The sequence below is a fragment of the Podarcis cretensis genome, assembly GCF_951804945.1.
Source record: "Podarcis cretensis genome assembly, chromosome: 17".
Taxonomy (NCBI): Eukaryota; Metazoa; Chordata; class Lepidosauria; order Squamata; family Lacertidae; genus Podarcis; species Podarcis cretensis.
This window is the reverse complement of record NC_137187.1, coordinates 39231037-39249090: the sequence shown is the minus strand read 5'-3', so window position 1 is coordinate 39249090 and position 18054 is coordinate 39231037. Positions and strand designations below refer to the sequence as shown.

The 18054-nt window shown below is 46.9% G+C and overlaps 1 protein-coding gene across 3 annotated transcripts in view; it reads left to right on the top strand.

Moving 5' to 3' along the window:
* Nucleotides 1-5404: 5404 nt before the first annotated feature.
* SRPK3 (SRSF protein kinase 3) overlaps nt 5405-18054 on the top strand; it is a 29079-nt gene continuing 16429 nt past the window's right edge. For 2 of the 3 annotated variants that reach the window (XM_079958719.1, XM_079958717.1), the window contains exons 1-8: nt 5405-5504; nt 5752-5839; nt 9088-9224; nt 9782-9890; nt 12508-12595; nt 14929-15016; nt 16358-16464; nt 17225-17390. In XM_079958719.1, the coding sequence (XP_079814845.1) occupies nt 5462-5504; nt 5752-5839; nt 9088-9224; nt 9782-9890; nt 12508-12595; nt 14929-15016; nt 16358-16464; nt 17225-17390 (826 nt within the window). In that variant the 5' untranslated portion in view covers nt 5405-5461. Of the gene's footprint in view, nt 5505-5751; nt 5840-8353; nt 8676-9087; nt 9225-9781; nt 9891-12507; nt 12596-14928; nt 15017-16357; nt 16465-17224; nt 17391-18054 lie in introns of those variants that run through there. The other variant, XM_079958718.1, reaches the window with a different exon arrangement.

Sequence of the window (18054 nt, the reverse complement as noted above, 5' to 3'; positions counted from 1 at the left end):
GCTCCTGAAGGTAGGAGTCTATCAATTGATGAAGATGATCATCCAAATGTCATAGACCAAATGGAGCAAACAGCACGCAGACCTAGTGGTGGGAGGAAAAAATCCTTAAATAAGAGACACGGGGGAATGATTAATGGACTTCAATGTCTGTACACTAATGCACAAAGCACGGGAATAAACAAGATGAGCTTGAGCTCTTGGTACAGCAAACTAAATATGACATAATAGGCATCACTGAAACCTGGTGGGATAAGTCCCACGATTGGAATGTAATAATGGAGGGATACAATCTATTTCAGAGAAACAGACCAGACAAGAAAGGAGGAGGAGTGGCATTATATGTCAAGGATGTGTATACCTGTGAAGAGATCCAAGATTTAGAACCTCAAAGCCAAAGTGAGAGCATTTGGGTCAAAATTAAGGGAGAGAAGAATAACAGTGACCTCATTGTGGGAGTTTACTATAGATCCCCAAGCCAAACGGAGGACATAGATGATGCCTTCCTGGAACAGATGGTCAAGCATGCAAAAGGAAGGGAGATAGTAGTAATGGGGGACTTCAATTACCCGGATATTTGTTGGATGTCAAACGCAGCCAAGAGCATAAGGTCAAACAGATTCCTCACTGGCCTTGCAGACTTCATTGTCCAGAAAGTGGGAGAAGCAACAAGAGGAACAGCCATTTTAGATCTGGTCCTAACCAGTGTTGATGACCTGGTTAGTGGGGTAGAAGTGGAAGGATCATTAGGCGCGAGTGATCATGCTCTTCTGAAGTTTACTACAGTGGTGCCTCGCAAGACGAAATTAATTCGTTCCGCGAGTTTTTTCATCTTGCGATTTTTTCGTCTTGCGAAGCACGGACTTTGGAAAAGCTTCAAAAATCACCAAAGTCTTCAAAAACCTCAAAAAAGGCTACCACACCGCGTGCTATTAGTTGCTCCTCGAAGTGAATGCATGGTTTTAAGAAAAAGGAAACAAACTTGCAAGACAAAGGAAACAAACTTGCAAGACGTTTTCGTCTTGTGAAGCAAGCCCATAGGGAAATCCGTCTTGTGAAGCAACTCAAAAAACGAAAAACTCTTTCGTTTTGCGAGTTTTTCGTCTTACGAGGCATTTGTCTTGCGAGGTACCACTGTATACAGCGGAAAGGAGCAGCCAAGCATACTAGGACTCAATTTATTGACTTTAAGAAAGCCGACTTCATAAAACTTAGGGAAGTGCTGGGTGTGATCCCATGGACAGTAATACTAAAAGGAAAGGGAGTTCATGATGGCTGGGAGTTTGTTAAGAGGGAGATAATAAAAGCACAACTTCAGGCAATACCAATGAGACGGAAACATGGAAGGTGCCTAAAGAAGCCAGGGTGGCTATCTAAAGAACTTTTAACTGAGTTAAGATTTAAAAAGGATGTGTACAAAAAATGGAAAAGGGGGGAAACCACCAAAGAGGAATTCAAACAAATAGCCAGCACGTGTAGACACAAAGTCAGAAAAGCTAAAGCACAGAATGAACTCAGGCTTGCTAGAGAGGTTAAAAGCAACAAAAAAGGCTTTTATGGGTACGTTCGTAGCAAAAGGAAGAACAAAGAAACAGTGGGGTCACTCAGAGGAGAAGATGGTGAAATGCAAACAGGGGACACAGAAAGGGCTGAACTCCTCAATGCCTTCTTTGCCTCAGTCTTCTCCGATAAAGAAAACAATGCCCGACCTGAAGAATTTGGTGCAAATGATTCAGCAGAGGAAACACAGCCCAGAATAACTAAGGACATAGTACAAGAATACTTGGCTAGTTTAGATATATTCAAGTCTCCAGGGCCAGATGAACTGCATCCAAGAGTATTAAAAGAACTGGCAGATGTGATATCAGAACCACTGGCAGTCATCTTTGAGAATTCCTGGAGAACAGGCGAAGTCCCGGCAGACTGGAGGAGGGCAAATGTTGTCCCTATTTTCAAAAAGGGGAAAAGAGAGGACCCAAATAATTACCGCCCAGTCAGTCTGACATCAATACCAGGGAAGATTCTGGAGCAGATCATTAAGCAAACAGTTTGTGAGCACCTAGAAAGGAATAATGTGATCACCAATAGTCAGCATGGATTTCTGAAAAATAAGTCATGTCAGACTAACCTGATCTCGTTTTTTGACAGAATTACAAGCCTGGTAGATGAAGGGAACGCAGTGGATGTAGCCTACCTTGATTTCAGCAAGGCATTTGACAAGGTGCCCCATGATATTCTTGTAAAGAAGCTGGTAAAATGGGGACTTGACTATGCTACCACTCAGTGGATTTGTAACTGGCTGACTGACCGAACCCAAAGGGTGCTCATCAATGGTTCCTCTTCATCCTGGAGAAGAGTGACTAGTGGGGTGCCACAGGGTTCTGTCTTGGGCCCGGTCTTATTCAACATCTTTATCAACGACTTGGGTGATGGACTCAAGGGCATCCTGATCAAATTTGCAGATGACACCAAACTGGGAGGGGTGGCTAACACCCCAGAGGACAGGATCACACTTCAAAATGACCTTGACAGATTAGAGAACTGGGCCAAAACAAACAAGATGAATTTTAACAGGGAGAAATGTAAAGTATTGCACTTGGGCAAAAAAAATGAGAGGCACAAATACAAGATGGGTGACACCTGGCTTGAGAGCAGTACATGTGAAAAGGATCTAGGAGTCTTGGTTGACCACAAACATGACATGAGCCAACAGTGTGACGCAGCAGCTAAAAAAGCCAATGCAATTCTGGGCTGCATCAATAGGAGTATAGCATCTAGATCAAGGGAAGTAATAGTGCCACTGTATTCTGCTCTGGTCAGACCTCACCTGGAGTACTGTGTCCAGTTCTGGGCACCACAGTTCAAGAAGGACACTGACAAACTGGAACGTGTCCAGAGGAGGGCAACCAAAATGGTCAAAGGCCTGGAAACGATGCCTTATGAGGAACGGCTAAGGGAGCTGGGCATGTTTAGCCTGGAGAAGAGGAGGTTAAGGGGTGATATGATAGCCATGTTCAAATATATAAAAGGATGTCACATAGAGGAGGGAGAAAGGTTGTTTTCTGCTGCTCCAGAGAAGCGGACATGGAGCAATGGATCCAAACTACAAGAAAGAAGATTCCACCTAAACATTAGGAAGAACTTCCTGACAGTAAGAGCTGTTTGACAGTGGAATTTGCTGCCAAGGAGTGTGGTGGAGTCTCCTTCTTTGGAGGTCTTTAAGCAGAGGCTTGACAACCATATGTCAGGAGTGCTCTGATGGCTTGACTTGACTTCCGGGTTAGCGCGGTCGGCTAATGGCGGATTCCCTCCGAGCTCCGGAGGGAATCGGCTCTGCTGAGGACGGGTCTTACCGCGCCGGCGACGCGGGGACCCTTAGAAACCGCAGGCGCGGAAGCCTGCGGACATGGTGACTCGGCGGGCACCTTTAAGCGCCTTCCCCGACCCACGAAGAGCCGTTTTAAAGGCTACGGAGAGGGTACGGGGAGCGGCGTGGTGCTGTGAGTAGACCGCTACTTCAGTGGAGCGAAGCCGCGCAGCCATGGCCGGAGAGCGCTGACTTTTCCCCCAAAATTCGGACTGGAAAAAGAATAACCCGTGAGTAGAATGGAACCTGGACTTTAAAATTTATACCTTTGAATTCAGTACAACCGGGGGATGTGCTAAAGGGAAGTCCGCACCCCCCCACCTACAAACGATCTAAAGCAAGGATCGGAGAACTAAGGTGGAGAGTACTGTTTTTGGTGTCAGATAAAAGATACTTCCAAGAATTTGACAGAAGAAGTCTTGTGCTGGAGAGAAAGGGAGGAATTTTGGAAGTTTTTGTGTAAACCCCCCCCCCCGAACCTGGGAGCGTCCTGTGTGTGAGCCGGAGGAAAAAGAATAAGGAGTTTGACAGCTGTCAAAGGAGCTGTCAAACAGGCGGCCAAAGTAAAGAACTTTGTTATTTAATGACTCTCTGAATTAAAAGTGTTGCATTTGAATTGAGGTGGTTGGAAACAACGTAGCTATAAACAACAAAGTAACGGACTGTTGGAAAAAGGACTATCAAGTAATTGGAATCCCCCTGGGGGAACTAGAGACATTACAATGGCTGCAGAGGGAAAATTACTGGCAGAGATAGAAAAAATGTTTTTTCTCGTGGGAATCCTGCAAGAGCAGAGTACGGCTATGAATAAAGAACTTATGACCTTGAACTCTAAAACAAACAACTCTGCTGAATGCATAAAGGATTTGACTGATAAGGAATCTGCAGCTGAACCAGAAGAGACGCCTTTGGAATTGGTGGAGAGGAAGGAAGGAGTGAAAAAATTACAGGAAAATACCAATCAGAAGCCTATATTGTCAGGAAATAAAGAAGAAGATCTTCAGATTACAAATCTGCGAAAGATGAGAAAGATGAAGGAGGAAGTCCCTGGAGTCCCTGGAATACTGGAATCTAAAAGAATAAAGAAATATGATTGGGACTTCCTCTTTGATTATGGGGGATCAGTTGACCTTTTGCAGCAACTGCTTTTAAGTATTTTGGATGGAAGAAAATTTGATGTGATTGCGACAGAACTCCTTCGAGACCTGAGGACCAATAAAAAGGGTTATCAACAAAATCGGCAGAGAGAGACTGACAGAGACTTGAAGGCCTCGGATGTGAGGAATCCGGGCTAGGAACTGTTTTTGTGGACATCTGCTTGGGTAGGGAGGGAGGGGAGAATAGAATTTCAAAATTTTATGATTTTTGTATTTTGGCCATTATGACATATAACTAATTAATATATGAAGGGAGAAATTCTTGGAAGGGAAATTAGGTCGACCTTAGAAAAAGGATTTAATGTTTATAATAGAATTGGATAAGTTAAATGTGGATAAGTAAAAAGAGCTAAGTTCCAAAATAATAATAATATGTTAAAGATGAGAGATAAGAACTTGCTGAATTAATTATTGGAATTGGGATGTATGAGGAGGGGGTGGGGGGAAGTCAGGGAAAGGGGGTAAAGAAAGTAAGAATATGAAATTATATGTGTTTTGTTTTTGTTTTCGTTTTTGTTTTGTGTGTGTGTATAAAATGTGAAAATCTAATAAAAATTTTATAAAAAAAAAAAAAAATTAAGCAGAGGCTTGACAACCATATGTCAGGAGTGCTCTGATGGTGTTTTCTGCTTGGCAGGGGGTTGGACTCGATGGCCCTTGGGGTCTCTTCCAACTCTATGATTCTATGAGCATGTATGTTTGTATCTAGCACCTGTCACTCAGACGCTTCAGGAAACTTGCTTTTTAAAAGCACAAAACTGCCATCTGCCTCGTCTTTCTCCGCCTTCTCTCTCCCGCTCCCCGCCCCATGGAGGGGCAGGCCCGGGGGGGGGGCGCTCAGTCTCCTCCCCGCCAGCCTCACGTGGTGGAGCAGAAGCAGCTGGTGCGGTTGGGAAGAAGGGGACGGGCCGCGCAGGCGCAAGGGCATCCCCGAGCCTGGATGGAGCTCACAGGGGCTGGGGGGGCCATGAGCAGCAAGAACGGTAAAGAGGGGGCTCGCGGCTGCCCTTCAAGTCTGGGGGGTGCGTGCATGGGGGCTGCAGATACATCCTGGGTGGGGGAGGCAGTTGCATGGGGAGAAAAGAGGGGGCCGCGCAGGTGCAGAGGCGGCGGCAGGGGGGCTTTCCTCTTGCACGGTCGGTCCCGGCTGCTGCTGCTGCTGCCATTTGCAAGCTTGCCTAGGAAACTTTTGCGGGCGGAGCGCTAATTCTCCTCCCTGGCATCCCTCAGGCCCGGGGAGCGGCCGCGGCAAAAAGAAGAAGCACAAGAAAGAGAAGGCGCCTCCAGCTCAGCCGGCAGAGAGCGAGACCCCCACGGGGTGAGTGGGGCGCCCAGCGCATCTTACCTCGGGGGGAGGGCGGCGGCAGGAGCGACCCTGCCCCGTCGGGGATGCGTGTGCGAGTGAATGCGGGCGAGAGGTCCTGCTTCTGGAAACTGCAGCTCTCGGATTGGGGGGGGGGGTTTGAGGAAGCCGGCATGACTGGGGGGGGGGGCAGGTTTGCGGAACAGGTTCTGGGGAAGCCGCAAGGGGAGTGAGTGCAGGGCTGGCTGCGGCTTCTCAGGGCAGATTCAGACGTGCATGTTCGGAATCGTGGCTTGAGTGGGCGGGCCAACACGGGTGTAAATGCCTAAAGCGCCCCGCTTTCAGGCTCTCCGCTGCCAACCTTCAAGCTGCAAGAACGCCAGTGGCATCTGTGCACGTGTAAGCGACTTTTAGTGTTTGGAGGGTGGAAATTTCAGGAAATCGGTCAGTTTCATAACACACTTTTGTCTCTGGAAGATGGCATAGTTTGCATGTGTGAATGTCCATCACAGGTATAACGCTATATATATAATCTGAAATGCAATTCAGTGGAGGCAGTTTGACTACAAGTAATTTGGGTGCTGAGAAGACCAAATCATGGTTATGATTTCCATTTCTCTGGCAAGGGGGAAAATGATGATAAAACTAATGTTGCAATTTAAATCATATGAGCGCTTCTACATTGCTTCATTGACATGTAAAGCAGTCAGGAGAGCTGGTCGAGAAAGGAATTCAGCTTTCTGATGATGAAGGCTCAACCACCAGTCTTCAAGGCAAAACCTGAGTAGGAGTGGCTGTGTTTGCTCACTTTTACCTCTTCAACAACGATTTTTATTGTGAGCTTCCGGGAGTAAGGAGTTTCGTTTTTTGCTCGTTGTTGTTGCCGCCTAGACAAAAGCCTGTGCCATGATAAGTGTGTGAGGCTTTTAAGAGGCCTCAGTTCATGAACGTGGATTGGATGTCATTTGCACCAGGATGGCTGTGACAGACTAGTAAATCCAAATGACTCGAACAAGTGAACCAAGCTAGATCCCTCAATATGTTGTTGGACTTCTAATTCCATCATCCCTTACCCCTGGTTGGGACTGATGGGAGTTACGAGTCCAACAACATCTGGAGGGCACCAGGAGAGGGAAGGCTCCCCTGAGATAAGATAATTCCTGCCATCATCTGAAATTATTATTATTATTATTATTATTATTATTGTTACTATTATTTTCTGTATATCCTGCCTTTTTCCCAAACCGGGACACAAGGTGACTTACGGATAAAATAGAAACAGGTAAAAAACATGGGAAAAACTTACTAAAAATTAATAAAAGTAAAACAATTTATAAAACAGATTTATTAAAAATATAGATAGTTACAATAAAAACATCACAGCGGTTCCCAAAAGCCTGTTGAAACAAGGAGGTCTTCACCTGGCAGTGCAAGGACAACAAGGAGGGAGCCAGTCTAGCTTCTCTAGGGAGGGAATTCCCAAGTCTGGGAGCAGCCACCACCGAGAAGGCCCTGTCCCGTGTCCCCACCAAGCATGCCTGTGAAATTGAGCTTATTGACTTCCCTTTTTAAGGCAAGTGCCACTTAAAAGAGTGACTGCTAAAGGAGTAATGCTGGTGCTGAGGCCTTTTTAGAGGAATGAGGCTCCCTGGAAGGTTCCATGGGGGTTGGAAATGGTGTTGTAGGTTACTGGGTGGATGTACAGTATCTTTTTCTTGGTGCCTTTGGAGAAGGTTGCCTCTGAATCTGAGTCAGATGCCACAAAGGGGGGAAAAATAGGTTGTTTGGTTCTGTGGGGAACATGCTGAACCCACAGCTTAGATCATGGGTAGGCAGGCCAGATCCAGCCCAATCGCCTTCTAAATCCGGCCTGCGGACAGTCCGGGAATTAGTGTGTTTTTACATGAGTATAATGTGTGCTTTTATTTAAAATGCATCTCTGGGTTATTTGTGGGGCATAAGAATTCATTCATTTTTTCTCCCAAAATGTAGTCCGGCCCCCCACAAGGTCTGAGGGACAGTGGACCGGCCCCCTGCTGGAAAAGTTTGCTGACCCCAGGCCTAGATCATCTTCCTGTGCTGATTTAGATTGCAGATGGGGATTACACGATTAAATAAAAAAAAAGTATATCCACATAGGAAACTAGCAAGCTACGGCAAAACTGTGCTAAAACTCCCCTCCCATTCTAGGGAGCTTTTCGTTTCTTTTCCATGGGAGAGCAGCCAGCCTTGAGAGAGAGCACCTGCCGCGGTTTGGTCTGGACCTGGGGCCTCCTGGTGAGCTAGGCCATGCAGGGCTGGCCGCTTCCGCTGGCCGGTCTCATCCCGCTCCCCTTGCCCAGATTCCATTCCCATCCTGGGCGGCAGCTGCCGGGGGCCATGGGGCTATTTTTAACCCCCCGCCCGCCTCTGGTGTCTCTGTGCACATTTGGGCTCTGGCGGGGAGGAGGGTTCTGAGCTCACAAGGTATTAATTCCTCTTTTACTAAGGAGGGGAGCATGTGGACAGATAAGGTGCCCAGCTGCCGGCATGCTTTGCTGAGGCAGTCTTCTGTCTCCATCCCAGGGCCCGTCACTCCAGCCTGGCTTTCACGCCAGAATCGGCAGCTCCCGCCCAGATTTGGGAACTTTGTTCTGAGGAGTTTTTTCTCCCTGGGGAACGCGTCAGGAACAGAGCAGGTCTTCTCCCCTTGCCCTCCCCCCAAATACACACCTTCCTTTGACAAGAACTGGAAGATCAGCAGAGAAAAGGGTGCCAGTTAATTTCATTTTATGCCTGGCCACTCTGAATCGCTTCCCTGTGTATTTTTGGAGATGGGGGAAACGATGCAAGAGGGACTAGGAGGCAGTAGGTATGTCTAAAATTATTGTGAAAGGAGGGTGGTGGTGTTATTTTGTTTTATTGTGCCATTGATGTGCATGGTGTTTTACAAAACGATATAAACCTAACAGAGAGGTCCCTGCCCTGAGGGGCTTACTCTCTGAATTTTGACAGAGTGGGAGATGGGAGGTTTAAGAATATGAGCAAATAAAAGTTACAGTTCCTTAAACTTTCTGTTGGGGGTGTGTGTGAGAGAATTAATGCCCGTGTGGTTCGTCCTCTCCAGAGGTGACTCTTAGGTTGGAAGAAGGCAAGAGATGTCTGCATAAACAGCTGCTTATAGAAGCGGGATAAACATGAATTAAAAAGTAAATGACATCATTGGGAATTGAGATGCTCCTGACAATCTCTCTTTCTCCCCACGCCCCCCCCAACTCTTCCAGGCCACTGAGTCCCTCCTGCTCAGATGACGCTCCAAGCACCCCTCCCGTACCCCCCCTGCCTTTCCCTGCAGTGATTGGAGGAGGGCAGCTGGGATCTGATGATGAGGAACAAGAGGACCCCCGAGATTACTGCCGAGGTATTTGGGCAATGTGGGGAGTGGGGCAGGCTATTCTTCCCCCAAGCTGGGACAGATAAGGGGCTTTCTGTTCGGAATTGTAAGCGAGGTGGGCAGTACCAGATGCTGAGAGCAGATAAACAAAGGAAGACTGCACTGCCTTCATACCCTCTGCTTGTTGAGCTTCTGAAGTTGCTCTTGTTTCCAGCAAGACAACCCAGAGAGCTAGACCCTTGGTCTGGTCCTGCAGAGCACTCTTCTATGCCCCTAAAGAATAACAACAAAACTGTTTAATGTCTTTAGAAATTGCCCACATGCAGTGCTAGAACATGGGTGAGAAACCTGTGGGCCTTCCAGTGCTGTTGAACTACAGCTCCCACAATCCCTGACCTCTGGCCAGGTTGGCTGAGGCTGATGGGATCTGTAGTCCTCCAAATGCTGTTGGACCAGAAGTAACCCACCCCAGCGCTAGGTGCACCATGGTCCAGGGTGGCAATTGTGCTGGGCCAGGACGGGGGTGTTCTCTGTGACTCTGCAACTGGTATAATTAACCTGTCTTCCCCTTGTTGCCTTGCTAGGTGGGTATTACCCAGTAAAGATTGGGGACCTGTTCAACGGGCGCTACCATGTGGTGCGGAAACTCGGCTGGGGGCACTTTTCGACTGTCTGGCTTTGTTGGGACATTCAGTGAGTATGGCGGGGTAGGGAGACAGGGGGCATGCTTCGTTTCTGTCCCCTACCAGAGAATTAAGAAGTGAAGGCTAGTACAATGGACTTCACTTTCCTGAAAAATGGAAAAATAAAAGGCAGTGTTTTCTGACTGGTCAGATTATGGAGCAACAAAGGGAGGCTATGTGAAGCAAGGAAGAATTAAAGGAAATGGAAATACTCAGGAAGTGATTTTTATACCATATACAGTGGTACCTCTGGATGCGAACGGGGCTCCGGAACGGATCCTGAAGTGAACGCAACCCGCGTCTGCACGTGCGATGGTCACGATTCGCCGCTTCTACACATGCGTGTGACGTCATTTTGAGCGTCTGCGCAAGCGGCGAAACCCAGAAGTAACGCGCTCCGTTACTTCTGGGTTGCCACGGAGCGTAACTTGAAAACGCTCAACCTGAAGCATATTCAATGACTGTACTGTAGATTCAGAGCAAGGAGAAGAAAAAGAGAGGAATGTGCTGAGGGCTTATATGATCATGATTGTTCTGCTGCTCTTGAGGGCTAGAAGCTTGCTTAAATTTAAACTTCTTGTCATTGTGGTTATTAGTTTGCACAAAAGCCCATTTGAGCCTTTGGAACCACACATTGTGTGCATTTTACCCAGTCTAGGTCCTTAGCAGGAGGACTGATAAGGCTGGAAATACAAATCCAGAGTGTATTCACAGGATTGTAGCTTCTTTATTCCAAAGTAGCCAACGCCTTCCTTTCTTGGGCAAGGTGATTGAGCGCGTGGTTGCTGAACAACTCCAGGCACGCCTGGAGGATGCGGACCATTTGGATCCCTTCCAATCGGGATTCAGGCCTCATCATGGGACTGAAACTGCCTTGGTCGCGCTGGTTGATGATCTCCGGCAAGCTAGGGACAAAGGTGAGAGTTGTTTCCTAGTTCTGCTGGATCTCTCAGCGGCCTTTGATACAATCGACCATAACATCCTTCTGGACCGTCTAGAGGGGCTGGGAGCTGGGGGCACTGTTATACAGTGGTTTCGCTCCTTCCTCCTGGGCCGTGTTCAGAAAGTGGTGGTGGGGGATGAGTGTTCAGACCCCTGGGCCCTCACTTGTGGGGTGCCTCAGGGTTCCGTCCTCTCCCCCATGCTTTTTAACATCTATATGAAGCCGCTGGGAGAGATCATCAGGGGGTTTGGACTGGGTGTCCATCAATATGCAGATGATACTCAGCTCTACCTCTCTTTCAAATCAGAACCAGTGAAGGCGGTGAAGGTGCTGTGTGAGTGCCTGGAGGCGGTTGGAGGATGGATGGCGGCTAATGGATTGAGGTTGAATCCTGACAAGACAGAAGTACTGTTTTTGGGGGACAGGGGGCGGGCAGGTGTGGAGGACTCCCTGGTCCTGAATAGGGTAACTGTGCCCCTGAAGGACCAGGTGCGCAGCCTGGGAGTCATTTTGGACTCACAGCTGTCCATGGAGGCGCAGGTCAATTCTGTATCCAGGGCAGCTGTCTACCAACTCCACCTGGTACGCAGGCTGAGACCCTGCCTGCCTGCGGACTGTCTCGCCAGAGTGGTGCATGCTCTGGTTATCTCCCGCTTGGACTACTGCAATGCGCTCTACGTGGGGCTACCTTTGAAGGTGACTCGGAAACTACAACTAATCCAGAATGCGGCAGCTAGACTGGTGACTGGGGGCGGCCGCCAAGACCACATAACACCGGTCTTGAAAGACCTACATTGGCTCCCAGTACGTTTCCGAGCACAATTCAAAGTGCTGGTGTTGACCTTTAAAGCCCTAAACGGCCTCGGCCCAGTATACCTGAAGGAGCGTCTCCACCCCCATCGTTCTGCCCGGACGCTGAGGTCCAGCGCCGAGGGCCTTCTGGCGGTTCCTTCATTGCGAGAAGCAAAGCTACAGGGAACCAGGCAGAGGGCCTTCTCGGTAGTGGCGCCCGCCCTGTGGAATGCCCTTCCAGCAGATGTCAAAGCAATAAATAACTACGTGACATTCAGAAGACATCTTAAGGCAGCCCTGTTCAGGGAAGTTTTTAATCTGTGATATTTTAGTGTATTTTTGGTTTTTATGGAAGCCGCCCAGAGTGGCTGGGGAGACCCAGCCAGATGGGCGGGGTACAAATAATAAATTATTATTATTATTATTATTATTATTATTATTATTATTATTATAAGAGGCAAAGGGGTGGGGGCAGAAACTCAGCCTTTCTTACCAGGCTACTGATTGTTAAGTACAAAATAATTGATGGGCGTAAAGGGATTGCCTAATCTGTGTTCACAGATCTTGAAAAGACCCATGAGGATGGGGGGGGGTCGCTGAGTGTGTGTGGGACAAGGAGAGGGTGGGCATGGTAGTCAAGTGTCTTAATAGCAGAGGAAGTTGCTGTTTCCTACTGTAAGTTGTTAAGTATTCCCACTTTGCTTTTATGAATTGGTTATTATTATTATTATTTAATCACTACTATGTCTTTAACTTGTTTTATCTGAGAAGTCTTGATGCTCCTGTGGAGATTACAAAGTGGGGGGGGGGCAAAATTTAAAACAAAAAGTGGAAAGGGGGAGGCAGGACTAACCAGTCCCTTCCTTCTCTGTCTCCCCCCTCCCCCCGCAAGGCGGAAGCGTTTTGTGGCCCTCAAAGTGGTGAAGAGCGCTGTGCACTATACAGAGACAGCCGTGGATGAGATAAAGCTGCTGAAATGTGTGAGTTGTCCTCCTTTCCCATCCCTTTCCCAAGTTCTGGGGGCCCTGTCTCCTCTCGAGGAGTAGTGATTAAATAAAAGGAGAGGAAGTTTGTGAGATTTTGGCATACTTGGAACCCCTTCTGCTTGGGAGCCCTGAGCCATAAACTACCGGTGCCCATGTGTATGTGAGTAGATCATGGCACTCTTTATTATGTTATCTAATCCCTTGGAGAGCCTAGGTGAAGCACCCCTACCCTGGATCCATTTGCTCTGTGTACCATCTAGATCCCACTCTTTGCTGTCAGACACAGTGTCTTCTGTTCGCTTAGCCAATCTAATCTGATGCTCTGCATATGACCTGGACCACAACTTCCATCAGCCCCAGCAAACACTGGGTGCTGGTAAGGACTCATGAGAATTGCAGTCCAATATGTCTGGAGGGCATCCCAGATTGGGAAACAGCGTTCAAAACTCCCATTGTTCTAGACATATTTTGCGACAGGGAATTTCACTAGCGCGAGCAGTTTCTGAGCTCTGGCGCAGTACTGCACCTAAGATTTCAGATTAAAACAGCAGAGTGGAAGGAAAGAGGACCTTTTTCTGCCTCCCCACTTCCAGCTACTCTCTGAAGACTGGAGAAGAGACCCTCTTAAGAATATTAGGGGGGTGGGCAGAGGAAGAACTAGACCATGTGAAAAAGGAACATAATATTTTAGTTGCAGTTCATTCATTTTTAGCTTTGTGTTCTTGTTCTAAAAAAGCGTGCCTAGACATTTCATTGTTGCGTCCATAACCCAGGTTTAAGGTGCCATTTAGCTTCTAGCCTTAATATCTCAGTTTCTAACACTGTTAAGAAAGGCTGCCTTAGAGCAGCGTGAAAAGTACTTGTCTACAGGAGAGCCTACTCGCAGCTACCACCTCGGAGCAGAGAGTTTGGTTTGCTACTCTGACATTTGAAGTAGATTCCTAATAAACATTCCTTCTTCCCCATCCCACACAAAGACACTATTTCCCTATTCTAAACAGTGTTTATTTGTGGAATATTGTTTGGAAATAATAATGGGTTTGACAATTTGGTTCAGCTTCTGTAGGGGAGCCCTTGCCATGGGCATAGCCAAGGGGGGCAGCTCCCCCCCCGATCAAGTAACGAATAGAACTACAGTGCTGCCTCGCAAGACGAAATTAATCCGTTCCGTGAGGCTCTTCGTATAGCGGTTTTTTCGTCTTGCGAAGCAAGCCCATTGACAGTTTAGCGGATTAGCGCTATTAGCGGTTTAGCGGCTTTTAGCGGATCAGCTGATAAGCAGCTTAGCGGCTTAGGGAAAGGGGGGGGAAGGGGGGGAACCCACAGGAACTCGCAAGACATTTCGTCTTGCGAAGCAAGCCCATAGGGAAATTCGTTTTGCGAAGCGCCTCCAAAACGGAAAACTCTTTCGTCTAGCGGGTTTTCCGTCTTGCGAGGCGTTCGTCTTGCGGGGCACCACTGTACTTAATTAACTGACCAATTGTGTCATTTCTGCCCCCCTAACAAAAGTCCTGGCCTCCCTAACAAAAATCCTGGCTATACCCATGGCCCCTGACATCAGAAATACAGTGGAAGTGTACCCAAGTTGGGGGGGGGGGTTCAGCTGTGACATCTATGATTTAAAACAGCCTCCCAAGGATGGTTTGCCTGGCTCTATCATTGCTCACTTGTGGATAGGCAAACAAAGGCAGTTTTATTCCAGGGAGCTTTTGGAGACTTATCACTCTTTATACTGGTTCTGCCTTTAGGGTTTTTAAAGTCCTTTTGGACTGCTTTGTGGTTTTACTTACACCCCCCTTTTTCTATAATGTTTTTATTTATATTGTAAGTCCCTTTGAGTGGATCAGGTGGGATATAAACCCTGAATTTTTTTTTTAAAGTATGATTGGGATTGTACAACTTCATAGTGCAGTGAGGGTTTAGACTCCCTCACATTAATAAAAACTCACTACGCTTTGAGTACTAGCAGAGATTCTGTTGTAACCTACCCATTCTTCACACGGGGCCTTTTTTATTTCTAGGGAACATTTAAGCATTCCATACTTCACCTCCAGCCACATAGGCCCCACACATCTTCCTGCAAGGTGGGCGGTGGGATTTCAGTTAGAAGGATTTGGTTGGATCAGAAGCCTGGCCAATATGTAGGTTTCTTGGAAGGACGCGCCTGCTAGAGTGTCCTGCTAACAAGTTATTTACCACAGATGCTACATCTCTACATTTTTTATCTCTAGGTTGGCAACTGGGGAGGGTGGGCCGTTTTGACCCAAGGGCTTCTGTTGATGACTCTGATCTAGGATGTGTCATTTCCCCCCTTTTTTACTCTCCAGGTGCGAGACTCTGATCCCTGTGACCCCAAGCGCGAGAACATTGTCCAATTGATTGATGACTTCAAGATCTCAGGGATCAATGGTGTCCGTATCCTTCCACAAGCAGGCCCAGAAAACCATAGGTGCTCCTGTTCAGATTGTTAGGAGCCACTATTGACTTCCAAATGTATGGTTTCTGAAGGTATCTCTTGGGTGAATGTCTAGTTCAGGACAAAGCTTTCTCTGCTACTTCTTTGACCAGAATGGTGTGGTTGTTTTGTTGGGGAAACATTCAAAGAGCAGTACCAAATTCTTCACACAGATAAAAAGTTTGCATATTCAGAAGAAAGTTGACCTTGCAACCTGGTTTTGTATGCTCAGGAATGTTTTTTCTGTGGGGGAGGGTTCAGTTCTGCATTCTGCCTCCTGCTGTATGACATGATACAGTCCAGAGACAGTTGGAGCAAGCAATGAACTTTCTGTTTGGATCAGGCCTATGAGGATGGACATAAACAGTTGCAGTCTGCTTTAGATGATTGTTTTATTGTTGAACAGAGGCACAACTGTTGTTAGGCTGCACCCCCCCAGGTCATGTCACTGTCGGAAAAGAATCATACATTGGCCTGAGATGAGTTGCAATTTGTTTTTGCTGGGAAGATGTTTTTCCTCTCCCCCCATGATGGATGTTTGGAATGTCGCATTTACTGTAGCTGTGCAGCGTTGAAGGAATATATAGGCTAGTAGCTGTGTGTGACACTTCTGATGATGACCAGAACCTTCTCCAGTATGCAAACACACACACACACACACACACACACAGTCACACACTGACTTTTTGATAGCTTAAAAATAAAAATTGGTGACTGTGCTCATTGCTATTCCATTTTTCGTAGGAGTTCTCATGTAGCCTCTTAAAAACTAAATGGTAAATAGGTGAGGACATGGGAAAAGCCGGCAAGGCTCCCTGTCCTCTACAATTCCCTGCCACATTTAATGAATAGTTCTGTGTTCTGTGTTCTGGCTGTGTGCTCCCACAAGCCTCAGCTGGCATGACCAGTTGTCAAGGATGGTGAGAGTTTCAGTCCACAACATCTACCTTATTTAATTAGACACAAAGCAGCAAGCATGCAGTCATTCCCTGCAGATAATGCTACTCCTGCTATTGAATGAGATGTTCTGGAAAGGAATCCGGGTTTTGTGGTCATGTGGAAAGTTGCATGGTTTTCACACAGTGGCCAGTTGTCAATAGGCGAATGTCTCAAAACATCTGTATTCAGTGTTCTCCTCACTGAATACTGGCACAGTTTCTCTTCCATATCTGATTTTAAGACATTAAAAACACCACATTAATATGGGGAAAATGAGGGTGGTCATAGTGTTCTGATACATCGCTCAGACCTAGGAAAATCATTTTAGCTTACTGTGTCTCCTTGACTCGACCTCTGCCCAGATGTCTGCATGGTCCTTGAGGTTTTAGGACACCAACTATTGAAATGGATCATCAAGTCCAACTACCAGGGACTTCCTATACCCTGCGTCAAGAGCATCCTACGCCAGGTAAAAAGATTTATTTTAAATCCAATTGGGGGGATCTTATTGTAGCATCAAGATCATTTCAACCCTTCTTTATTTAGGCTGCTCAGATTTAGGTTACTTGTATTATATTCAAAATCACTGGGAGGTTGAATCAAAAAAGCCACACAACTTGGGCAGGAATGAAGGTGCCTGTATGTTGGGGATGGGGGTATCATATCATTGAGTTCTTTCTGGAGTATAGTTTTAGACCACCAGTGGGGTATTGCATGTTGTATTGCTTTCCATGAAAGAAAAGAAAACTCCAGTCTCTGCATATGGAAAGCTAGACCAGTGTTTCCCAAACTTGGGTCTCCAGCTGTTTTTGAACTATAATTCCCATCATCCCTGACGGGTGGTCCTGCTAGTTAGGGATGATGGGAATTGTAGTCCACAAACAGCTGGAAACCTTGGTTTGGGAAGTAGTGAGCTAGACCATTGCAGTGAAGGTTAGACTAAAATCACCCATCTTGATGGAAGGGGATTCAGGTGAACAGAGGAGCATGCGTCTATTTGTTGAAGAGAGGCTGGGGCCTAAGGCAGTCATGCCCAAATCTAGTTCTATCTAGAGGCTGATATTGCACACTCGTCCTTCCGCTCTTGAAGAGGATTCTGTATCTTGAGCACATGCACCCGATCCATGGTAGTTAACAAAGTTCCGGGCTCTGAGGTTCCCAGTATAAGCTGTGTAGTTCCTGATACCACAACCTCTGTACTCGGAAACCCTTGAATTCTCCCTTCCCAGGTATTGCAGGGCCTCGACTACCTCCACACGAAGTGCAAAATAATCCACACAGACATAAAGCCAGAGAACATCCTGCTGTGTGTAGATGAGAGTTACGTGCGCCGCCTGGCAGCTGAGGCCACTGTCTGGCAGCAAGCTGGGGGCCCGCCCCCCTCTGGCTCTGCAGGTAAATAGTCACATCCTCCCCATGTTCTTTTAATCTTTATAGTGGCACATCTTCTTTAGAAGGAAGAGGATAATCCCCAGCTCCATTCTCCTGTCTGTGTTAGACAGGCAAGACCAGGGGTTGGCAAGTGGAAAAGTTGGAGACTTTAGCAAGAAGTCAAGGAAGCATCTCTTTCCAATTGACTTAATAACTAATTTTAGTGCAGTAGTGCCTGTGTTTGCGTTTACTGAACTGTGACTAAATTATAAATACCCAAGACACCTCTACATCGTTCCATCCTTATTACATACATCATGATTATTATCGGTCTATTGCGATGTTTAGCTAGTGATACATCGCAGTGTTGCCAACCAAGTATTGCCCAACCCTACAAGACATATGGGTGAAGTTGGATTGCAGGAATCAGAGTAGTAGGGAGAGAGACAACAATACAAGTCTAGCGATGCTAAATAAATCAAATTGTCCAGGGAATCCTTGGCAAAGCATAAAACAGGAAAAACTTTGACTGAATTGTGGAGTGGGATAGAGGAGAGTCAACTGGGAAGATGTGCAGAAAAATTGAAGCTACAATGGTTCGTGAAGGGCTAGGCCCCTAGTTGGCAACTATTTACTCTTTATTTACTACTTTAATACAGAGATTGCAGGCATACACACAGGGTTGCTT